The sequence below is a fragment of the Pararge aegeria genome, chromosome 8, assembly GCF_905163445.1.
Source record: "Pararge aegeria chromosome 8, ilParAegt1.1, whole genome shotgun sequence".
Lineage (NCBI taxonomy): Eukaryota > Metazoa > Arthropoda > Insecta > Lepidoptera > Nymphalidae > Pararge > Pararge aegeria.
In genome coordinates this window covers 9174550-9199678 of record NC_053187.1, presented here as the reverse complement: position 1 = coordinate 9199678, position 25129 = coordinate 9174550, and the positions used below count along the sequence as shown (strand labels likewise).

Below are 25129 nucleotides of genomic sequence, written 5' to 3'. Positions count from 1 at the left end.
CAGCACCACAGAATTGGGACTAATTACCGGTGAAGGAAAACATCGTAAAGACACCTGCATGCATAAGGGCTTTAATATTATCAATGGCGTGTGAAGTCTACCCATCTACACTAGGTCATCGGGGTAGACTACCGCCTAAACCTTTCCTTTCTTTCCTATTCGCATTCTGAGAGAAGTTCCAAGTTCTGTAATGAGAATGACTTTAACTTGGTGTCTCTCATTCCCACAATTGCCAAATTGAAATATAAAACGATATAAAAAGAAAATTATATTATCACTTATATTTTTCAAAAGGTACCTGTTAATAACGTTTAATATTATAATTTATTTATTTCTAAAAATGCTTCTTTTGTATTCTCATATAAAAATCGTTCGTTTATTTCTAGGAATCTGTCCAGCTGGCAGCCTGAGCATTGAGCAATACAGTTAAGGGTAAAACTTCTTTTACTTATAGGTTAAGTTCAAATTACAACAATTACTGCAATTTAAATACTTAATAGTGAATTGAAATAAATGCATCAAATTTATTAATATTTTAAAACAATTCAAAAATAAAAGGCATTGGTAGTCTGTTTGCTAAATATTTAATCTGTTGTGGCGAATATCATCGAGCAAGAATGGATTAGAAAATTATAAAATTACAAATGGCTTCCGTTTCCAACTTTCGGCTGCCGTAATTCCTTGTTGGCATGGTTTTTTAAATAAAGGTTCGTTTTGTGTAGAATATTCAATATTTTAAGTATTGCATGGGAATGTTATTGTTGCTCTACTATCTAGAAAGTGGATTCTATCATAGTTGAAATATTACCATAGAAAACGTGCCGGTTATGTATTCCATTATTTGCATGTTTTTTGTTAATAATCTGAACATTGTACGCCGTTCAATGGACAATTACACCGTAAATAGTTAAGTTGAGAAGGTATTCTATTAAATGGACTTTGTATTTTACAGATCACTTAATTAGTTGAGACGAACGTGTTCGATCGAAATTTTAGAGTTTAGTAAGGTAGCCGACAAGCGACAACCATGGGCATACAAGATTTACAAATATTTTTAGAAAACGAAGGAGTAGGTGTTGATTTGTTTCGAATCGCTAGAACTCACCCTGGCGGCTTCCGATTAGTACTTGATGCGGAAGGCTGCTTAGATCGGCTGTATGGCGGCTATTTTTCAGGTGAGATTATTTGTATTTATAAGCTAGTTTGTTTGTTTTAGTTTAACTTACTGACTATAATCTAGCAGTATTTCATAATGGAAGTGTTTTTAGCTAAAGAAAGCAGTCAATGTTATAAAAGTTGTGGAATTTATCTATCAATAAATAACTAGTTACTTCTATGTATACACAAACTATTCATTTGATTTACTGAGTTTACCTACCTTAGTTTGTAGGCTTTATTTTCAACCATTATGTGTATCCTGAGAAATAAATTTGAAAAATTCACATTCAAAATCAATCAAAGTCAAAATGTTTGAATTCATATAAGTAATACTTTAGTGATTGGTCCTAGAATTACATGTATTTTAAGCTGCTTAAAATTATTGAATCTATTATTTATTTTGGATAGATTGGGCTTGTGGTGGTCAATGGGCCCGTTGTGTGCAGTTTCTTACAACACTTGCACAAGCTTTGGCAGAACATCAAGTATCACTTTGTGTTTGTTTCAACGGTGCCCACCCAACACCTCCTGCATTGCCTCAACACTGGATACAAACACAATCAACCTATAGACAGAGAGTTAACTCTGTAAGTATTTACATTAATATTTCCATACAGATTTATTACCCCAACTAGCTGAACACATTTTGTTGCAGTTTTATGTTAAAATTTCAAGTAAATTTATTGCAATACAAATTTTTGTCTTTTGTGAACACTAACATAATATGGAAGCTGAACTTTTACTTACCTTACATATAAAATTCTCTATAAACTTAATAACTTGCATAACATCTGTTCATAGTCTGCTGACTGGAAAGATAAATGATATTTAATGAAGTTATTGGAAAATTCTAATCTTGTATTTAATTTTACAGGTTTTGCGTCATATTGTTACAAAAGGTACCCCACCTCCTAAGGTATGGTGGGTTCCGCCAACAGGACTGCATTCTTGTCTTAGAACTGCTCTGAGATACCTGAACATCCCAATTGTATGTAATAATATACTTTAAAATTATTTGAATTATTTACAAATATGAGATTTAACATCACTTTTGTTCTGTGCCAGATGGTGTCCTCTGATGATCATTGCCAAGAAGTTGTTGGTTTGTGCAGAGAAAAGACTTATGCTGGTTTAGTAGGTTGCTCTGGGGAGTATTTGGTATTCCAGCCACCTAGATATTTTAGTTCATCACAGCTCAAACTCACATACAGAGTAAGTAAAAAAATTATATAGTGAAGGTTTACTCTAAGGAAGGGCAACAACCCCTAACTACTGTTACTGTATGGTAAGGAAATATAGACAGCAGCAATCCCAAAAGACACTGGGACTAAGTAAAAATTTAAATGCTGAGAATAGTTTGACAATATTCACACATTTTTTGATTGATTGATTATACCTATTTTTACAGTTACACAAATTTGCTTTTATCCAAGGGACTGATAATGAAATTTTTACAAAATCCAACAGATTAGTGGGTTATCTGGTGCAGTAGATGTCATCGCGTCATTAATCACTATTTATAAAATATATAAATATTTATATAAACTACCTCTCTTTCTTTAGTCAGTCCCTCATGACTGAGGATCTTGATCACTGCTATGACGAGTAATCTTGTGTTATAATATGATGTCTCTCCATTTGTACGGCCATTTGTACTGCCTTGAAGAAGGTACAGGCACCGGTTTCTCTTAGTTGATCTGACCACCAGGTTGAAGATCTGCCACAAGAATGTTTGCCTTCTACATTTCCAACCACTATCAACTTTTCAATGCTCTTATTTCCGCATTGTGTCATATGTTTGTATCCCAGCTACATAGTTAATTTGAAATTTTTTTTTGCCCTCAGTCATCCCTGGAAACCAAAGAGTACATGGTACATGAGTTGCCTAAACTATTAGATGTTCAACAGGATAGACTGTGCCTTATGGCTGCTCTTCTTGGAGGAGTTATATTATCTGAGCAAAGCCTCACCGATTTTTATAAACGATTGGGTATCGCTCAAAAAAAGGTAAATATGGAATATTTACTATTAAAATGTATTCAACTATTTTAAATAAATACTTATACATAATATTTCAAAAAATTCTAGCAACAGGTTCCTCCTGAAACACTTATCAAGGCTGTTGGCCAATTTGTACGTGATTTACCAACCTCTGATGTTGATGCTGCTTGTATTGAAATATTTGGTGATTTGAATGACCTTCGTGCTGCTAAATTAAAACAAGCTGTGCAGTACTACCTTAATGGCACCAAAGATGGCTTTTTAAAATACAGAACTGCTTCAGGTGAGAAACCAAAATCCCTTCTAGAGTGTCCTTAAAACAAAGTTGCTTTGGCTTTTGTCTGTATATCCACTAACTCATAAAATACGCAACAGATTTTGATGGGTACAACATTTAATGGTGTAAATTTTCGCTACACGATTTTTGCGTAATTTTACCGTTCGCAACGCACGCAAATGAAGGTTTTTAAAACCTTTCCCGTTTTTGTAACACTGATGCCATTGCTTTTATTTGATACACCGGTTCTATTGGCTGTAGTGTGATGTAATATAGCCTTTAGCCTTCCTCCATAAATGATAGACAAAAAAAAAATTTAAGTTAAGTTTAAACCCATTTCTGAGATTACTGTGTTCAAACAAATAAACAATTTTTTCAGCTTTATATTAATACCGAAAAAGCCTAATTATAATCAGGTTTTTGTAAGTAAAAAAGTTGCTGAAAAAATAAATTAATAGGCTCCTATAGACAAAGGAAGTAACTTAACTCTTTTTTTGTAATTTATACTTGTGCAAAGCCAGGGCAAGTCGCCAGTATATATATATATATAAAACGATCACCTTGTAGGTCGTCGTCAGAAAAACAACAAGAAAAATCAAAGACCTGAATCCAGCCCTCAGTCTACATCAACAGATATTGATACTACAAAACTAGCGACCGAGTCTTCAGAGCATGAGGTTAGTGACTATTAGTACAATTATTGACTTCATAGCTCAAGTCATCCACGCCTTTTACACATCAAATTCACATTGGCATTCATTGGCAAAACATAACTTGCATGTTACTCACAAAATTTCAAGAAAAAAATTCCATGTGCCGGGTTTCGCTATTATTTCTGTTTGTTGTTTTGGTTTTATATATCTTACGTATTTATAGTTTTACTTTCAACTTCTGTTTTCCTTATCAGTTAGTTTATAGTTTATTTATTTTACCACGAGAAATAAGCACTTGGAAGTTTTCAAAACTCGATAAATTACAGCGAAAAGGCTTGGAAGATTACAAATTGGCTACAGCAAATGCATCGATTAACGCCGACTTTAGCATGGAAGATCATTGTCACGACTTGAGCCACGACGTTGCGGCGATGTCCCTAGACGGCGGGGACGCGGCACCCATCAAACACCCTCAGCAGCAGTCTAGAAAACCTGCAGTCAACAAAACCGACAAACCTTCGTCTAAAGAGGTGTGGTTATGTGTTCTATTATATTAGTGCATTTTTTTAACACACGCATTAATTTTTCCTTGTACATACAGATTTGCATTGAGGCAAAAAGTAAAATCTATAGTATAGTGCCAGCTACAACGCATAAAATTAACTAGTGTATTTTTTAAACTTTTGTCGCATTTATCTAAGGTATCTTAGGTAGCTATCTTGAAAAAAAAATATTTTTATTAATTAGTCTAAATTTGTTGTTAGAAACTAAGCTGTAACAACATAAATTTTATGTTATTTCGAAGATTCGCAAGAATGATTAAAAAATAAATTAATAGGTAGGTAATTGGCAAAAAGCTGAGAGTTTTGTTGATATTTTTTAAATTCCATAAATTGAATAAGCTATGTCTTATATCTTGAATCACACAAATTAATAAAAACATGAAAAACGCCTAGGAGTTCGATCATACCATTGACATAATTTGCAATTTAAAACCAAGCATTTTTTAATAGTAAAATCACAGTACCCCTCTCCAAATGACTATAAAATCCATTGGCTGGGAATTTCACTCTGAAATTCATTGAAATAAAAGAAATTTTCCATAAGAAAAACCCTGTTACGAGTGTGGCGGTATTGTCGGTGAAACCCACTCTCGAGTTAAAAAATAATTCGAATTATTCGATTAGATTTTTCATTCAATAATTTAATTTTATCACTAGTGCTACATACTGTTGAATATTGCCTAGAGATATTTTAGATTTAATAGATTATAGAGGCTGCAGAGGTAAGACGATGAAGTCACAATTTGTTTATTCTCGTACGTATCTGCTGCATGTATGCGTACGTGGTGGTAACTAAAACTGTTGTGTTGTTTTCTTATTTGGTAAGAGAAATTTAGATAGGGTTAGGGAGTTGTCCACAATCCATTTTTCTTAACATGTCTTATAATGTAGCCGATATTTAGTGTAAGGTAAGATTCATATATATAAAAAACCAGTGCGATAAAATAAATAAGAACAAACCCAAAATAATGAAATTTTCTTTATGTAAGTGTGTTTCTATTATTTTACTAACAAATTAAGAATAAACTTTACACAAAAAGTAAAAAAAAAAATGTTTTCCATTATAAGACAAGTAAGAAAAAATTGACTTTAATTACAGGCTACGGCAAGCGTAAGCAAGCAAATTCACGATGACAATTGTCCGCCTGCTCCATCAGAAGTATTGCGTACTTGCGCTGAGCGACACACTCGCGGTCTCATGCATCCTCAGATGCTCTCCATCCTCACGCACCGTCAAGTAACTCTTCCCGTTTTGATGGAAGACGACAACCACCGGGAAATACCATCCATACATCATTTCTTCCGGCCAATTCGGCAAAATGTGTATGCTATCTTGTACAACATGCACCATCATCGTTTCATGGCTCAAAAAGCTAAAGGTTTGTGTTTGTTTTATTTCTAGCTATGTTGTATTTTAAACTTATTTAAAATTGCCAAGAACAACAAGCAATGTGTAGTGTTAGAAAGCAACATTGAATTTAAGATTAAAAACATTATTTCATCTAGACCAAGTAAAAAAAAATTCGACAAAAAATCTTATTTATTCGACAAGTTAGCCCTTACCTGCAATCTTACCTTGTTTAAAGTGATGATGCTGTCTAAGGTATTAGCGGGCTAACTTTTTAGGAGTATAGCTTTTACAACCATACTCCCAATCAGTCGTAGCCACAGCAGAGGCCATTCACTAACCAGACAAGAGAATATGCAGAAATTATAAATTCCCGAATAGTCCCTGCCGGTAATAAATTGGGACCTCTCACTTATGAGCATATTTAGCTCACTAATGCGTCAAGGATATCAACAAAACTGTTAAAACTGTTAATGTTTAAACATGTGTTTCAACATAACAGTTCTGCCACAAATGCAATAACATTTCAGATGATGGTTCAGCAAGCACATCCATGAATGAACGTGCATGCACAGTACATGTGGCTGAATGGATCTATTCCAGAGTAAACCCTGGAAAAAGTCCCGAAATTGTACCAGGAGTTATGCTTGATTGGCCTGTGCCTACAGTACAAAGGCTTTGGTTTGGGTGAGTTTCTGGATGAACCCTAATAACTATCTGGCTCGAAAGGACCTAAATTTTGGGTACACAGTAAACATTAACTTTAATATGCTTAGTGAATGACAATTATGAAACCTTAATTTTAGTTTATTTTGTGTGAACAAACCTTAATATCATATAATGCTTTAAATAAGTTAACAAAGTTTGTAATCTATAGAGTAATTATGAATGAAATAAAGTTTATATGACATTATTCTCTTTTAGAACGGCTCAAGATGATAAGTGTCGCCGGATGCGTGCATTCCTTTCATGTATGCGTTCAGACACTCCTCTTATGTTAAACACTTCGTATGTGCCACAGCATCTACTTATTTTAGCTACAGTTTTAAGGTATGATTTATTTTATTAGTTCTGTGGAAATTTATGAAATAAAAGTTTTGGGTTAGATATTTTATTCCATTGTGAATTTCAGGTTTATCATGACATCTCAAATCCAGATTCTAAGGCGTCAAGAATTAGATGCATTCCTGGCCACAGCTTTTTCCAACGATCTCATGAATGCACTACACTTGCAAGAGATGACTGTAAGTTTCAGTATTTTCATGATTAACGTTTCAGATTATCGCAATATATAATTTGTGAGCACCAGAGTGTCAACATAACATAAACATTTTCCAGTTGTGGGAATCGAAACCACGGCCTTGGACTCAGAAAGTAGGGTCGCTGCCCACTGCGCCAACTGGCTGTTTAAAGAAATGTTGTTTTTCATGTGATAAAGAGTACTGTGTTACTCTCCATCCTTTCAACTAAATCTTTGCCTAAAATCACTATGATTGGTTGCTGAGTTAGGATGTGAAGGAGGGACAAACAAACGAACACACTTTCGCATTTATCATCATCATAATCCGCAGCATATTAACGCCCCACTGCAGGTAACAACCCTCATCTGACATAAGAGAGACTTATAGAGCATAGACCCACCACGCTGCTCCAATGCGGTTTGGTAGGCTTTAGCGACTATCATCACGTAAGTGTAAGTGATAATAACGGGAACCGACGGCTAACTCGTAGCTAAAATAAAACCTTACAATTTTTTGCCCTCGAGATCCATAGTTGAACAATATTATTATTTACTGAAATAAATACATTTTTAAATAAACATTATAATACTAATTCTATTACAGCGTAACAAAAACCAAATCGGGTTTATCCGTACACCGGTAACCACTAGACCATACAATGCCAGATAATGCAGTTTTCGCATTTAGTACATTGGTATGTTTGATGCAGGTGAATGGCATGAGCTCGCGCGGCGTTCAACTGGCGGCGCTGGTGATGGCTGGTGCAGAGGCGGCGCTGACTGCTAACGACGCGTGCGGCGCACCCGTGCCCTGGCTAGTGGCTGCACCCTGGCTCTACTTCGACGGGAAACTGTTGCAGCGCAACTTGTACCGCGCCTCGCACTGCAAGCACCTGGCGCAACTGTGCGACAACCACCTCGACACTGTTGTCAAGGTAAGCCCGCTCTCTTGGTTTAATTTAATAACATACATATTAATAATTAATTACTAGACAGAATTTGTAATGCTAACACATAATTAAATTTTTTTTATGAATGTAGTTACAATTAATGGTGTGTCTTATGAATAAATAAAATAAATAAATAGAGATACGCTAGCGGGTAATCTAAGCTTGGCTGCCTACGACTGCCTATTAGACAACATATCTATATATATAAAAGAGAAAGTGTGTGGGTATGTTCCATATAGGCTCCGAAACGGCTGGCACGATTTCAATGAAAGTTTCAGGGAATCTCCGGATTGACCTGGCGAGTAATTCTGTAAAGTTTGGTGACGATCGGAGCACTCCTATTTTTGAACTGTCAAATACAGCTTTTATTTACTATGATGATATTCTATTGTTGGGTTACATGGGTGTAGATAATAATCTTCACCCGCTCGATAAGAGAATGAATATGAGAGAAATAAATGATTTAATATATTATGAGACTTAAATTAAAAATTTAATGATGTAAGTTTATTGTTCAAATAAAATAAAGCAAAATCTAGCCCGGCGAAGCGGGCTGGGTACGCTAGTTAGTCTATATAAACAAAAAGTGGATATAAACAGTTGACTTACATGAAATGGTCATAAATAAGTGACATCTGCATATCATCTGCCAAAGGACAGAAGAAATTTGTGGGATTGAGTATATACTTTTATAATATGATTCCTAAGGTAATTTTGGATCCATCAATGCATAAGTTCAAAGATTATGTTAAAACACATTTATTACAGCCAGGTTACTAAACAATTGATGAATTTCATAATGACAACATTGCTTGAAAGCGTCTGGCTCCACTTTCATCTCTCACAAGATAGAAAAATTCATGTTAAAATGTAAAATGTAAATTGTTGATGTTGGAAAAGAGCAACTGCTGAGGTCTTGCCGGCTTCTTCTCGGTAGAATCTGCCTTCCGAACCGGTGGTAGAGTCATTACAAACAGACAGACTTGACGTTTCAAAAGTGCTTATATTAAGGCCTACTTGAAATAAATGAATTTAGAATTTTTTGAATTTTAAATATTGCCCGGGTTTTACACGGGCAATGTATGCTAGTGGGTATGTAATTTGTACTTGGTTTTCGGGAGTTTTACGATCACGCCCGCCACCCGCCCGCTTTTTAAATCTCTGATATCCGCTATGATATTATGCTGTAAAGGACAATTTTGATTGATAATGATACGCACAACGTATTAATTATTTTTAATCGGATATGTATTAAAAACATTAAATACGTTGTTATGTACCTACGGCAGTGTAAAGAATTAGCAATTATTCATTGTAAAGTCCACATTACCTGAGGATGCGTCTGTGTCGGAGTGAATACACTGCGAATGAACTGTTTGGTTTTAAGTATAAAGATCGAAGAAATTATAAATTACACTGTACAGATTCTCCTGCTTTTCGCGGGAAATAGCTAATCAATATTAATATTCATTGTTATTCAATACCTAATTTAATAAATACAAAGTGGCTTTTATGAACCCAAACACTACCACATCCATTTTTACCACTGTTGCTAATGTCACTTTGTCTCCAATTGATTGGGGCCATTTTATCGCTGCAAGGTGTTCATTGTAATACGTGTCTCCAAGGAACTAACATTTGAACCACAAAACTACAACTACAGTTCCCGAATTCTTCATAAGTCACATTTGTCACTTGGACAATTTGGACCAAAATTTAAGATAACATTTTTATAGACTGACAACCAGTCAAGTGTTAAAAGTTCAAATTTAATTTCTGTCAAGTAGGCTTACTCTAAGCACTTTTAAAACATCAAGTTTGTCTGTTTGTGTAGTGACTTTACCACTGGTCTGGAAGGCAGATTCCATACTAAGCTGGCAAAAAAATAAGCAGTTGCTCTTTTCCAAGGTCACGACGTTGGTTGGAGCAACTACTAAGATTTTACGAACTAGTTTCCCGGAGTTGTTTTATTATTGTTACCGTGCACAGAGCATTTTAGACTGAGCATAACTGTGTGTGGATTCGAAATGTTAGTAGCTGTGAACCTTACGGGTTTCAACAGCGTCACCGGCCGGTCGGGGCGAGCGCGTAGCGTCGCCTGATAAAGGGTTTTGAGCCCCAGGGCTCGAGGAATATCGGGGTGACGTCTACCTAGGGGCGTCTCCTGCGAGACTCGGACCTCGGCTTAGGCGGACGTCGGAATTTGGAGGACTGATCGGACGTTGATTAGTCCGTACGTCCCCGTGGCCGTGGATTGAGTCCACGTCCGGGTGACGTAAGAAATCGGGGACCTCGTCTTCGCCGGCGAAGACGCTGTGTCGTGGTTACTGTGTCGTCGGTGTGTAGCCCTAAGGCCCTAGCATAGGGAGCGTTGTCCGTCGTTATGTCGTCGTCGGGGTCGTCAAGGACATGTCTGGGTCGTCTCCTATTAGGATTGACGTTTGGATTGGGGCGTGTAAGAACACGCCTTCACCACTAACGGGTTGGGATGAGACTCGGTTCTCTTAAAGTAACTTTTAGAGAGCCGTTTAAAGTAACTAGCTATCGTAGGGAGGTCTAGGTCCCTATGAAGGTCAGAGTTGCGCACGAACCACGGGCAGTTGGTGGCCATGCGCATGAATTTTTTTTGCAGCTTTTGCAAGCTGCTAAACGATCTGTGTGGGAGATGTGCAAACACGGGACTCGCGTAGGGCATTATAGGGCGAATACAGATTTTATACAAGGTGACCTTGTGTCTGAGGGACATTTTACTTTTGCCGCTAATCATTGGGTAGAGACGACTTAGCACAAACGCGGCCTTTTTACGCTTCGCTTATCGAAGTAGTAGTAACGCCGAGCATAACTGAGCTAATTTCTATTTATATTAGGTGGAGAGAATGCGCAAGGCCATACTGGAGGGGCTGGAGGTGGAGTTCGCGATGCCCCCGCTGCCGTTAGTTGGTGTGGTGGGCGAGCCACTCGCGTGGCGAGGGCGCGGTCGCGGCGCAAGACTGGAGATAGCTGGCGTGGTGGTTGGGCAGTGGGGCGGGGGTTCCTACCCGACTCATCCCCGCGCGCCGCGCTACCCTCAGGTTAGTATGTGTAAAATTGTGCTTCATTGAGAGGATGAAACATAGTGGTTTGCGAAGGTACAGACGAGGTATCGGGAGCTCTGCACCATAGTTTCTTGGATCACCGATTTCTTCCGTACATCGATTGGGTATTTTCATAATGACTAAAGTGCGAGAATCTCTAGAAAAGAACTGTATTTTTCTAGGGATTGCGGCCTTACTATGAAATTGTAGTTTTTTTACTCCACTACAATTTAGAAGAAGAAGAAACACTTTATTGCATGTATAACATACATGAAAAGAAACAGTAAGAAGTTTACAGTAAAAGACTATGTAGACATACATGTAAAGGCGGCCTTATTGCCACAAGCAAGAGAACAGGATAGTGCTAAGAGTGTTGTTATATATACATAAATACCAAAATGTATAGATACAAATACATATACGTCATGAGTGCTTAACTGCAATCTTACCTGATAGATAACGCAGTTGAAGATGGTAGCAGGCATGATATTTAAGATTGATATTTAACCTGTACCACTGTGGATCGTGCAAAGCATCGTACCGGAAAGTAAATCAATAGGCGGCACGTCTATAAATAGTCACAGGCCACAGCCTCATGAATTGAATATTTGTCTACCAAAGTTTTGTTTTCCTAAACGTCCATCAGTCCTCCGAGCTCTGTACACCGCTCATTGACACTTCAACCTCTCAAGTCATTGTTGGGGGTATTTATAAACTTTGTGTCTTCGTGGAAGTTAACTGCTAGTGAAGCTTCGCGCAAGTAGCCAACTGTACCGTACCGCTGATTGGCTGATACTGAATATAGAATAGTTAAATATGGAAATAATAATGATGACAAATTTTGAATAACTGCTGTAAATGTTGCTTAAAGTATCTACAATTTTATAACAAATTACCGAATTAAATCTTTGAGATGTCTCTCAATAAGTTCAAAGTTTATATCAAACTTAAGCTTACAGAAAAATCTTATTATAATTACTTAAACGATAAAAAAGCTTGGGTTTATACGGAACAACCTAACATATACACATAACAAAAATAACCGGCTAAGTTTGTTGTAGGTTCTTTTTAGACCAGGGCGCGTTTGGAACCCTTGTAGCTTTAGGTTTAAGTTGGCGAATGAAGTTATCACCATCCCCTGACAATCATGTGAGCATATATGTATAAACGCTTATTATTTGCCTGTGATAGGCCTACATGAAAGAATTTTGAATTCGAAAAATTTCAATTTCTCCAAATAATGTCTTATTTTTAAACAAAGTAAAGGTTTTGTTGATATAAATTATGTTTAATAAACATATTTCCCATAAAACGCGCGCATGTTCTGATAGTTTTTAATCACAAAATAATTAATGTATGCCGAGATTAATGTAAGTTCAAGCTTCTTTCATATATCCTTAGAATAATACAGTATTTCTGTTACTGTCATCATGCCTATTCTGCTTCAGAAGTCCTAAAGAATCAGACTATACCACCACTGTCATGTTAGGTGAGCTATGTGGGCTACACGCCGACACCGCGCAACGCGTACGGAGGGCGCGGTTGGCGAGGCGGGCGGGGACGTGGGCGCGGCCGTGGTGCGGCGCCGCCTACGAGGGGAGCGACTCGCACCCGCCGCCCGCGTACGCACGAACCCGCTAAACCGGCGACGCTCACTCTCAACGGGTAATGTACTTTTTCCATACATTTGCTGAAAAGGTAGTCTTTTTTATGTTTGTTTAGTATTTACAAGTCCATTACAATTTAGCCCTTAATTGCAATCGAACCTTGTGGAAAGTGATGCTGCAATCTAAGATCGTGTATCTTGTTAGGAAACTGTTTCCACGCGACATCGTGCCGATACGTTAAATCGCTTGGCGGCAGGTCTTTGTCGCTGGATTTTTCATGGATAGGTTATTACCATTATGTGAATTATAATTGTTGCATGTTACATGCAGGAGTAAAACAAAAACCACTAGTGCGGAACAGAATAACTTTCCGCAAGCTAATCGTAAAAAATGCCAAAATATTCTACGAATTTTATGGGTATCGACAGTTTGCCGTCTCAACAAAACTAATTTTCAGTTGTGTTCTGCTTTATTGGTATATAAGTTTATTAGTTTTGTTTTATTACAGCAAAACGGTTAGGCCCGATGAAATGAACGCTCCGGTCGAAGATGGCAGCCCCCAAGAAGATAACTCGCCTGATAATGACGTTGAAGGTACTCACTTTTAAAAAACCTTAGTGTCTCAACATACGAATAGGAAGAAATAAATAACATTATTTACATTTTATTTTTGCAGGAACCCAACCTCAGAAAACTAAGACTGGAAAAAACATAAAGAAGAATTTAGGTAAAGGTAAAAAAAAGAGCTCCAACCCGAAGACTGATGTTGCTCAGAACTTGGAAGCCAACGGACCACTAGATAAGGACAAGGTGACTGCTGAGTAAATTTCAACAGCCCATACACTACCACAGGATGTTACAGCTTTCCTATTTCCGATATCAATCCAATCCCTTATGATTTCCATTACATCCATGAAAACTTTGTTAATAACATCCATCTTTTTAGGTGACGGAACTTAGCCCTAATTCTGAACAAGAGCACTTTGGCCAAGGTGATGCACCGGTTACTAATTAAATTATTCCTTTTAATTCCAAAGGTAAATTAATCTTTTTATACATCTTCATTTATTTCTAAATGTCAGTCATTTTTAGTCTTTTTAAGACAACATTACGATTTGTTACCTATTTTATATTTCTGTAAGGAAAGCTTGTATAATTAACTATAAATGACTCCTTATTTGCTAGTGAATCTCGAGTGTTACATTTCATTAGAATGTATTCATTTGCAATGACTGACAAAAATGAATGTTGCATCAAATTAATATTGTAACAGCGTGAGTTCTTTACGATAGATGTAAAAAATATTGTCATTACAAATGTATGCATACTATTGTAATTCAAATTTGAATTATGATTTTATGAAAAACATCACATTGATGTATTCACTAGCCTTAATTGACACTTATAAAACATTGAATTTCGGGGAAAACAACATGGAAATGAATTGATGAAATAATTTTTGCACACATTTTCTCAAGTTCCCATGCATCATTAATAATTAATGAAACAAAAAAAACAATACATGAATGTAATGATAAGATTTTGGTGGCTGTCATTAGATGTCTCGATTGCAATGTATACGTGCCTCAACATCTAAGGTAGAAATTTATAGAATGTACTTTGACTTAAATTGTGTCATCTAAAGTTGGTGTTAAAATGAGGCGGATTTATGTCAAACATAATTTTGTCTCATTTTATCTGTTTCTTAAGTGTGAGCAAAGTCAAAGTACACTCTATAAGTCTCAGCCTAAGAGACTTCCCAATTTGTGAGACTGATTTTGTATTAATTGAATTGGCACAACGTGTGCTCAATTGCTCTATAATATGCAAGACAAAGTGACAGACCTTATTGAAGCGGTTGTTTACGCTTCTATCCCTTATTGAGACGTATGGTCTCTCTGGATATTTTGTGATATGTAACTATGAGCATAATAATATTTATTAAAAACTAAGTTCCATATCATAGAGCAAATAACAAAACAGCCAGAGTTGATAAAGCTACTTTAAGTAGTACAGTATAATATCTTTTGGAAAGATAGCCCAGAACATCTGCTATCTAATGAGTGATTAATTAGAAAATATATATTAAAATTAACATGTTGATTGTTAAGTCATGTTTTATTGAAATTTGAGATGACTTAGTAAGAAATATGTTTAGTTTAGCATATAAAGTACTGAGTCAGCATTATTTATTTACACATAGTATATTTACAATTTACCAAATTATAATTTTTATTTCTAACTTTGGTTTGGCCTATGAAATCCTCGAATTATTAGGACGAAAGCAAAACTATTTTTAGTTTTGTAGTTTCTATTCTCAGCTAATGGCGGTTAGTTCTGACATACCTGATTTGGTAGGCTAAACCAATCGTGTTCAGACTTGTTTTTAGGAATCATTGTTGTATATTTAGGCTTTATTGAATGAGTGAGTACTCTTGAACTATCCGACATTTACATACACTGCTACTGAGCAAAGATACCAATATACAAACTCTTTAAATCATAATACGCTTACAAGCAGGTCGTATTTTAGTGCCTCTAGACCAGTTGGTGAATTGCCAGAGATCCTTTGAATTAGTGGATCGTTGATATATTGTTAAGAATGTGTTGAAGTCGGATATTTTATACCATAGTGGTAGGAAGAATGATAAGATTAGTATAGAAATTGCATTTATTGAATGACGGTGGTGCTTTGAAATTTAGTCTGTGGGACTGCCTGAAACGAGTCTGAAACTCATAGATTTAAGTCTAATGATAGACGGTTGATAAAACTGAACGAACATTCGGGTATTGAGCTTTCCACATCCTATAGGGTATTATTTCGATAGAATATCGTAGATTTATTAGTGATATATTTATATGCATTTTAGGAATCTCAAAACTGCGAATGTTCTTCACTTTATATGTATTTTTGTAAATTTGTTATATTGTTACACTTAAATTAAGCTGGAATGACTAACAACAATTTTATTAAGACAAAGTCTTTTGATACTCGATTGGTGGTAAACTGTCGAATTGTATCATGGTACTCCGACCTACGTGAACTATTTGCATTGACGTGTTGCTAAGCAATGTGAGAGCCTAGCGGCTCCATTTGTTGTATATGTTTATTAACAGAGCAAACCTTAAACATCAGAAGATATTGGTTGACAACAAACCGTTCTCTCACACACACATCTCACATGAACAAAATTATTTATTTTCGGCTGGACACCCATTCATAACTAAATACTGTATTTTTTTGTATTACTAGTATTTTTTCTGAGAAAATATTTTATCATGATCATTGTCATTCCATATATATAAAAAAATAAAGTTTTACACATTGGTTGACACTATTTTGATAAGAGGATACCTTTTAGTACCGAGGTCTTCTGATTGTTGAAGATAACAGTCAACTACAGTTGGCATCTATGTTAAAAAAAAGACTTTTCTAAAGGCTTTTTTGTAATAAATTTATCAAACAACCACGCTGGATAATTTCGTTGTCGACCACTTTAATTTAATGTGAATTATCTATGTTGAATTCGTGCTCGCAAAGTTATCTTTTCGTCGCAAATCGGGCACGTAGGACATAATGTTACATTCCATTTGAATAACAGAATCGTTCGTAAATATACGAACATTCGACACCAGTAGAGAATGGAACTAAATGAAGACTTTACAATTTGCTTATACCCTGGCTGAAACATAGACAACATATGTTGCCACAATAACATTAATTGATTTTAACAATGAAGATATGATCAGAGTGAGGGACACAGCTTACAGTAAACGCGAGCTGTGTCCCAGTGATTGCCAAACAAAGTATAATGTAATGCATCTTGACTATTTTGTATGTACGTACGGCCACGGGATGGCCTGAGCCAGGCGCCGCCTGGGCTCCAATGCTATAAGCAAACTGCCGCAAAGTGCGGCAAACACTATATAAACTTATATTATTGCTTGCTTATTAATATACACGATGTGTAGCGTTTAGAATTTTAACTTCAACGTATTTTTTGATTTGTTTAAGAATTATGTGTAACAACAATAAAAGCATGTTAGAGGTTTGGTTATATTTCAAGGGGAGATCGACATATTATATTAGTCGATTTCAAACTAAAGGGCACCATCAACTTTTACTGTTTGCAAGTTCAAACTAAAGGGCACCATCAATTTGCAAGTAAAATAAATGATAAAAATATGCCTTTTCCGTTACTATGCCGTTTGGCGTAAATATAATGTACTTTGTCACATGTTTTAAAATATAATCTTAGCGGTGTTTCCAAGAAGGAAGTAGATTTTAATTTTTTTTCTCTTAAACATTATTCACTATAGTTTTAGAATATTCAACAGTGTAATACCTTTTACTCCATTTTAAACTCGTTTGCTGACAATGGTCTCTTAAATATTGTCAACATATAATAAATGTATTAGAAAATATTTGTCATGTAATACATAACACTTTTTTCGTAATAATTGAAGTAGCAACATGGAACTGTGGCTTTTTTGAAAACACTTATAACTTAACTAAATAAACCAGCAAAATGTGTTAAATTTAAAAAACGTTCATAATACTATTTTAGTTCATGAACACAAAAAAAATATTGGATGAATTTAAATTGTAAAGAGTTGTATTTGTCTTCAAATAAAACGTTCCATTATTAATTTTTGTTTTATTTCAAATATCTAAACTCATCCGCTTGTGCATTTCCGAAACGGAAGTACCTTCAATATTAGCCAAATGACTTATAACTACTTGTGTTGCATCCTTGATATTGTTGTACAGATGTAAAAGTTGAACTTGAATTGGTTTTGTACTTTCATTGTGCAGCAATTGATCAATTCTATTTTCAGCTTCCATAAGTTTTATATAAAGAGCTTGCTTGCTAGAATTGCTTGACATCTGAAAATAAAACACATGAAGATTTCGTTAAAAACAATATAAACATCCAGGCTTAGCCTCGTTGGTCCAGTGAAAAACATGGCTCACCAGGTCTTCAGTTTTAATTAACGGGTTATGCCGAAAAAATAATTTTGATATTTGTGTATTACTGCTGAGTGCAGCCGGGAGTTAGGAATATGACATATAATCCCTTGCTTGTTGTAAGAGCATGTCATATTAATCACGCCATCCTGCATAGAGAGTAGCATTAGGGATGTTTTAAGCCCTAAATACCTTTCATTTTTCGTCGTTTTTTGTTCATATCATTGTGTTATTTGTATGTAGTAGTAGTATTTTGTATTCGTATGTCGTAGTATACAACTAGAAAACCTAGGTGAAAAGTTCGAGATTTTGAGAGGTCTAAGACAAGGAGACCCCTTGTCACCGGCACTATTCACAGCGGTGCTAGAAAGTGTCTCCCGCAAACTGAACTGGGAGGGCTTCGGCCTTTATATAAAAGGAGAAAACGTAAGCATCTACAGTTTGCGGATGATATAATCCTATTTGAAGAGGATCCCACACGCCTCGAAAAATGATAAAATCATTTAATAAGGAAAGCATGAAAGTATGTCTTCCATGAATATGGATAAAACAAAATTGCTCACAAACTCCGAACCGATACCCAAAGTAGTTGAAAACCTACAACTAGAATATGTATATCTAGGAAAAGTAAACTCTTAACAAACCACCACCAAATAAATAAATAGAAAAATAACAAATTGATGGAAAAAATACTGGTAAATTAGGTAATAGTCTATCGAGCTAAACATATTTAAATGTAAGTTTTTTTTTTTTCATTCAGTTTATTTTTTAGTTATTCTATTTATGCTCTATAGTAGTGCGTAGTGATGGGTCATAGATACCAAATAAATAAAATTAAAAGAAAAAGACCTGCATACTTCCCATTTACAGACAGTAATTACATTACTTATGGATGTGAAACATGGGCACTCACCAAACTGCACACAGCAAAGCTTGAACGCTGTCAGAGAGCCATGGAGAGAAGTATGACAGAAATAAGGAAACAAGACAAAGTGAGAAGCAGTGTAATAAAAGAAAAAACGAAAGTAGCCGATATTCTCACTCTAAGAGACCAACTGAAACGGAGATGGGCCGGTCACATGATTCAGGGCAAACAAAAGAAATGGAGTACAACCGTCGCGGGCTGGTACCCTAGACATTGGAAGCGCAGTAGAGAACGTCAACAAGTGAGATGGGCAGATGATCTCAAACTAACGACTGGACTTCACTGGAGAAGCCTAGCGCGAGACAGAACGAAATTTAAAATAATGGAGGAGGCCTTTGCCAAGAGGCACACTGAACTACCAGACATTCAACAACTTTCAACATTGTTATATTATTATATAAAATAAAGGGCTTATTATAATAAGTATTAGCAATAATAATTTTGATCAATACTAAAATCCGTCTAGCACGCAGGCAATATTATTGACAATATTTTTATTATTCTCAGCAATATTGCGCGTGTAAGTACAGTGTCCCTCCGCCCCAAGTTAATGTGATAGGTAATGGGGACAACAGGACTTTATTAACACTTTTCTTTAAATCCTACTGTTCCCGTTAGCGAGCATAGATAATGGAAGCGATGGGACTAGTTTATAATTCATAAATAATAATTTAATAATTTTATTTTTAATAGGCCTGAAGGTCTAATTAGAGGCATATATATGAGACTTAATACGTTGCACAATGTTCTCAAAGGTGTGTGGAGTCAACCAATCCGCACTGGGCCAGCACGGTGGACTACGGCCTTAACGTCTTCTCATTGTGGGAGTAGACCCGTACCCTGTGGTGGGCCGGTATAAGGTTGATGAAGCTTAACACCTACACCTCAAATTGATGGATACAGAGCGGCATGTTGCAGGGCGTGCTTCTTGCATACACTGTGAAGTGACGCTGTTTATAGGCGACGGTTTTCAACTTGCCATCAGGTGGTCCATATGCTTGATTCGTCAATTATCGCAACTAGGTTATGTTATGGGGACAGCGCGACTATTTCTTAATATTTTTTACAAATTCCACTATACACGTTACGGGTCGATAGGACTACATCAATAGTTACTTCCTAATTTAACTTAAAAATGATTGTTCGAAAAAAAAAGGAAAATGAATGCTGTTAAATAAAAGCACATTATTTTCAGCTGGGTAAATTTAGTTTTAATTTCAATTCAATTGTTTTGGACTCCAAGTATGGGAGCACAATTAATTCTGGTAGTGCTATGCCACAATATACATAAGCAGATTTTCATATTTCAACAGATCTTGAAATGGAAATCTAAAAATATGAATTGCTTGGCAGTAGGTAAGTATTATTGTTTGCTTGTTAAAATAAAAATCCTCATGTTTAGAATATAGGCAAATATTTTATTGAAAATCATTATTAAACTTATTTTCAACACCCATTGCACAGGCTAGCATACTATTAATGTGTCTTCCTTCTTCAGATTTAAATACATATCCATTAGCTTTATCTATGATGTTCTTAATATTTATAAGACTTTCTTCCTTAAATAGATCAGCAAGATGAAATGTAACTAAACTGTAGTCTTCGATTATGGATACCAAAGCCTGATTCAGTTTTGCGTATTTACTAGTAAAATTATCAATCTCCAAATTCTCAAGTAGATAATTTAAATCTAAGACCTCTGTATAAAAATCTATACCAAATTGTAATTTGTCAACATGTTTTTTTAATAAATCAATTTTGGTGAGCAAATTTACATGTGGCAGGCCAATTTTTAGCATTGCATTCAAAGATAATATTAATGCTGAAATAAACTTTCCAGCATCAGTACAGTGATGAGAGTCTACTAAATGCACCACACACAGCTGTAGTTGTCGTTCACTGGCTAATTTAGAAAAAATTTTACTCAGTGAATTATGATGACTGTAGAGTTCCACTTGACCAGGCAGATCGAAAATAAAATTAGTACAGTGTTCTCCTTGAATTTGATTCAGTAACCAATCAATATTTTCCTCAAGGTATTCCATGCAATAGACTAAAGCACCATTTGGGCCTAAATCATATTGATCCATAACATCTTCAAGAACAATCAGACTTCTTATATCTATATCAGGACTGTAGGAGACACTATCATTAGCTGGATCTAAATTAACAAGAACTATTTTTCGTCCAATTTTCTTCAAAAGCTTAGCCATTTCACTGCAGTATGTTGTCTTCCCTGCGCCAGGTGGACCAAGAACAAGTTGCCCATACAGTTTATTTACAGATTTAAATTCAGCCACTGTTGTTTCTGACATTACTCTCTTTCTTCTCTTTTAAGGTCTAAAATTATGTCTTTGCAGGCTTTGACAGTCTCAATGTCATATGATTTCAAATTGATGAAAATGCAAAGGGGTTTTGTTATATTTATTGCCTCGGCCAAGTACCTCACAGCCACCTGTTGTTCTTCTCCTGTGGCACCAAAAATAACTTTTGTTGTATAAATATTGTCTACACCTAGTGGGCTATGCACTTGATCTCTCTGGACCATTAGCATACTCCCTATATTTTGATATTGTGAAATAATCAACAATGTTTTATCTGTATACTCGGAAATAACAATTTCTGTTGGTACATCATCTATATCAGCGGCTATGGAATTGAATAACTTTTGCTCACTTTTAGTTTCTACATGTTTTATAGTTAAATTTTTCATTACATCTAATAATTCCATGTTTATCTAAAAACAAAATTTAAGTTCATTGTATTTTTAAACTTAATTTAAATGTTATTCTTTTATTAATTTTTTTTATAGTTATAATTGATGGGCCAATCAGATGGCCCACTTTATGATGAGTGGAAAACCATCGCCTATAAACAGCAATACTTCACAGGGCATGCAAGGTGCAGGTTCTACGACATGCCACCCTGTGTCCATGTTTTTATTTATTTATTAAGAGTACTAACATCATGCATTTAACACGTTTTTATATATAGCACACATACATGGACTGATATGGCATATAATACTTTTAAGACATAGGTGTTAAGCATCATCTGCCTGTACACTAGCAACCACAGCCTTCAGACCAGAACACAGCATCGCAACAGTGCTGCTTATAGGCAGAAATAAAAATGGCGATAGTACTTCCCCTGAAAAACACTGTCACTAAAAGCTCTACTAATACTTGAAATTGACTTTGTCTTCATATATTAACAACAAGATTACTAAACACTTTTGGTTAGTTACCTATAAGTGCAATAGATCTGCATTGATCAATGCAGTTACTTTATTTTAATCAAAGATTTTAGTAATTAAATACATTTATATTTCGTGCTTTAACAAGACAAGACAATGCAAAGACCCAAATTCAACTAAAACTTATGGTGTCCCAGGTGTATTCCTAAGCAATTTTGAATTAATAAAACTAGCATTTCTACAAAAACAATTTAAAATGTCACTTACTTTCAGTTTTAAAGTTTTGTTAGGACAAAAGTTTTTGCGTAAAATCCAGAGTGCAAATATTTTTATGACCTATTTACATAAAAACAAAGTCATCAGTAAATAAGTCAGGTAATTTGCTTATTTTAGGTAGGTACGAATACAAAAAACCAATATCATAAATGACACAGGTAGTGATGGTTTTTAATTTGTACCAAAGACTGAGACCACAGCTAAGACCAACGAATAATAGTCACCACAAAGGAGACAAGTCGCTTGTTACCTCTGATACTTACCGATATTTTTCTTCTATGGCCGTGGATTTTAAGGTCTCACAGAAAACTTAAAAAAATATAAGGGTACAAAGCTTTGCTTGCAGCTTAGATGATTTTGTTAAATAAGATTTATTTGCATGCATTTAGTGGTATGGTATACTCGCTGTCAATCGAGGAGTCGTTTTTGCATATCAAACTCTATACCGTCAAAGCGTAATGTTCCTTATTAAAATGGTTTTATATTCGCAAAACACTTACTTCTAATTTTTATTTCAAAACCTCGCTGATAAATTGCAGGCAAATATGCGTTTTATTTCAATGATACTGAGATCCATTTCATACTCTTATATTCAAATGTACTAATACTCGAAAACGATTCCTCGATTTCGTGCGAGCAAATCTTGTTCTTAGCGACCTATGCCCAGCAGTTGGACGTTATAAAGCTGTGGTGATGATGATGATTTAGTACTACAACCGGTTTAGGTATTTATCATACTTATACCGGTTGTAGCACTAAGTTGTATTACAGAAAGTTAATTAAACTCGCTTGTTTATTATTAAAGAGTATTTTAAGATATTCCACCAGAGAATCTCAGTAGAGTGCGAGTCACGAACTACTAGATGACTACCAATAAAAGTAATGGTAATCTATACAATGTTTGAACTTTGCAACGCCAGTAAATTTTCAATGCCTCACGAATCACAGCCTTTTTGAAGGCAAAATATGTAAGAATAACTCGTTTTCGTTATGGTGGGTAATAATTTGGTCATATTCACACTTGCAAATTAGAAGCCTAAAATTATTTCAATCTGGGGTGACAATTTCTGTGTTTTTGCATTGTAGGTCCTGGAGGGCTCAAATTCTTCTTCGCATACTAACCTAGATGTACCTAGAATAGCTATAAAAAACATACCAAAATAATGTCATTGGGATTTTTATCCCGCTAGACCTAAACGCTCGGTTTTTTGCTTTAAAACTTGATATAGCACATTAAGCTTAATTTTCATAATGTATTTTATCAAATTATTGTGCTACGGAGTGTACTTCTATTTGGAATTTTTGTTTAGTAATAGCGACAGTCCTTTGAAGAAGGCCAGAATTTAAAAGCTTACCAGGCCATTTAAAATAACCTAAAAGAAAAAAATCGTAGTTTCTTCATTTCGAAGTTTAAAATAGACAACAATAAAAATCCAGTACCTATTTCTTGTAGAGATGTTTTATACTCAGTGACGTGCTTTGATACCATTATTAATCTGTGGTTTTAAAAGTTTGTTTCTTTAGAATAGCAACATTTGCACAACTTCTTTCATTTGTCATATTTTGTAAAAATGGTAGAGTATTTTTAAATTTCTATTTTATATCTATTAAAATCAGTGGTATTATTTAATTGTTTAATTTTATTTCTTGTGTACTGTCTGACAACGCTTAGTTTAATTTAGAATTTACTATATTTCTAAGATAACAAGTGAGTGTTTTTTTAACCTATGTGCGGTGAATATTTCAGACGAAGGGTACCTCTAGCTTCGGTAAACGCCGAAATAAGACACACACATTATGCAGAAGATGTGGAAGATCATCCTATCATATCCAAAAATCACAATGTGCTCAGTGTGGATACCCAGCGGCTAAATTGCGGTCTTGTAAGTAGTCTTACCTTATTTTGAAGTGCACGTATTTTTATGTTCACAAACCTCACGAAAGACATACTTTTTACCTACTCATATTATTTAGAAGATATTCCATTAATATTTATCTTTGTACAATGTAGGTACAGTGATATAATTGTGAATTATGTAAATAAGTCAAAATTCTTTATATTTTGGCCTAAGGGATATTTCATACAAGACTAAAAAAAACCGACCGTACCTATTACATCTTACTGTTAAAGTAATTTTTTATATAAAAACCTGATGCAGTTTTGGAAATGTTTGTTACCTATCTAATAAACTCCATGGAAATACCTTATAATAAAAATGTGACTGTCTTTGTCGGTTTCTGTATTTTCTGCTGCTGGAAGAAAGGAACTTTAAGCAGCATCAGAGAAACTTGTACTTGTGTGTGCAGCAACTACAATGAGTAGGAAATAGGGATGAAATACATACCATATTGTATAGTAATTATAAAAAGAAGAGAAGCCTTTTGCATGCCAGTCATTGAAAATGGATGAGAATACATCATTTGCATTAGCAGATGATCATTTTAAAAGTTAATGGATATAAAATATTCAAAAAAATAATAAATCATATAAAATGAGGGAATCAAGAGGTTCATGTTGAGAAGTTCCAATATTAGTATATTTGGATTAAGTTTTGTTTTCCATGTATTGTATTTAAAAACTGTTGTTTACAGATCACTGGTCAGTGAAGGCCAAGAGGAGGAAGACCACAGGTACTGGCCGCATGCGCCACCTCAAGATTGTACGAAGGCGTTTCCGTAATGGCTTCAAGGAAGGCAAACCTACACCTAAAAAAGCTGTTGCCTCATCGTAGACTTATTGTTTTATGGGAATAAAATAATCTTTAAAACCAATGTAGTCCTTTCTTTCAACTACTTATTATTTGTTTAATGTGGGTTCCAGCATTACACTACCATAATGGTGCTAATTGACACATAAAACTTAGTTATTTTTATCTTATTAAATAAATAGCC

The 25129-nt window shown here is 35.2% G+C and overlaps 3 protein-coding genes across 5 annotated transcripts; 2 read left to right on the top strand and 1 right to left on the bottom strand.

Annotated features, from left to right (window-relative positions):
• Positions 1-386: 386 nt before the first annotated feature.
• Positions 387-14831, top strand: LOC120625868 (constitutive coactivator of PPAR-gamma-like protein 1). 2 transcript variants are annotated; one of them, XM_039893119.1, is made up of 19 exons: positions 387-432; positions 953-1175; positions 1567-1745; positions 2033-2146; positions 2224-2370; positions 3004-3165; positions 3247-3442; positions 4004-4113; positions 4416-4619; positions 5752-6031; positions 6531-6687; positions 6925-7050; positions 7133-7244; positions 7951-8175; positions 11058-11261; positions 12754-12929; positions 13380-13465; positions 13548-13681; positions 13818-14831. In XM_039893119.1, exons 2-19 carry the CDS (start codon positions 1028-1030, stop codon positions 13884-13886), a joined length of 2829 nt encoding a protein of 942 aa, XP_039749053.1. In that variant the 5' UTR covers positions 387-432; positions 953-1027; the 3' UTR covers positions 13887-14831. The 2 variants fall into 2 exon arrangements, with proteins under 2 accessions (XP_039749053.1, XP_039749052.1); XM_039893118.1 differs by lacking the exon at positions 387-432 and adding an exon at positions 591-707.
• Positions 14832-17514: 2683 nt separating this feature from the next.
• Positions 17515-22436, bottom strand: LOC120625869 (GPN-loop GTPase 2). Of its 2 annotated transcripts, XM_039893120.1 has the most exons (3): positions 22229-22431; positions 20340-21234; positions 17515-17759 (listed from the first exon to the last, which is right to left on the bottom strand). In XM_039893120.1, exons 2-3 carry the CDS (start codon positions 21078-21080, stop codon positions 17535-17537), a joined length of 966 nt encoding a protein of 321 aa, XP_039749054.1. In that variant the 5' UTR covers positions 21081-21234; positions 22229-22431; the 3' UTR covers positions 17515-17534. The 2 variants fall into 2 exon arrangements, 1 of the variants encoding a protein (XP_039749054.1); XR_005658828.1 differs by lacking the exon at positions 20340-21234 and having other exon boundaries at positions 17647-17759; positions 22229-22436.
• Positions 22437-23664: 1228 nt separating this feature from the next.
• On the top strand, positions 23665-25009 carry LOC120625730 (60S ribosomal protein L37). Its single transcript, XM_039892900.1, has 3 exons — positions 23665-23811; positions 23985-24120; positions 24830-25009. Exons 1-3 carry the CDS (start codon positions 23809-23811, stop codon positions 24967-24969), a joined length of 279 nt encoding a protein of 92 aa, XP_039748834.1. The 5' UTR covers positions 23665-23808; the 3' UTR covers positions 24970-25009.
• The last annotated feature ends 120 nt before the right edge of the window (positions 25010-25129 follow it).

What these genes read in the sequence shown, in the direction of transcription:
- LOC120625869 (XM_039893120.1), bottom strand. Translation starts at nt 21,080, where the DNA reads ATGTCAGAAACAACAGTGGCTGAATTTAAATCTGTAAATAAACTGTAT. An exon ending in GTTTAGTTACATTTCATCTT is followed by an intron (nt 17,760 to 20,339) that starts GCTGATCTATTT and finishes TTTTATTTTCAG; the next exon opens with ATGTCAAGCAATTCTAGCAA.
- LOC120625730 (XM_039892900.1), top strand. An exon ending in AGCGGCTAAATTGCGGTCTT is followed by an intron (nt 24,121 to 24,829) that starts GTAAGTAGTCTT and finishes TGTTGTTTACAG; the next exon opens with ATCACTGGTCAGTGAAGGCC.
- LOC120625868 (XM_039893119.1), top strand. Translation starts at nt 1,028, where the DNA reads ATGGGCATACAAGATTTACAAATATTTTTAGAAAACGAAGGAGTAGGT. An exon ending in ACAAACCTTCGTCTAAAGAG is followed by an intron (nt 4,620 to 5,751) that starts GTGTGGTTATGT and finishes CTTTAATTACAG; the next exon opens with GCTACGGCAAGCGTAAGCAA. An exon ending in GCGACGCTCACTCTCAACGG is followed by an intron (nt 12,930 to 13,379) that starts GTAATGTACTTT and finishes GTTTTATTACAG; the next exon opens with CAAAACGGTTAGGCCCGATG.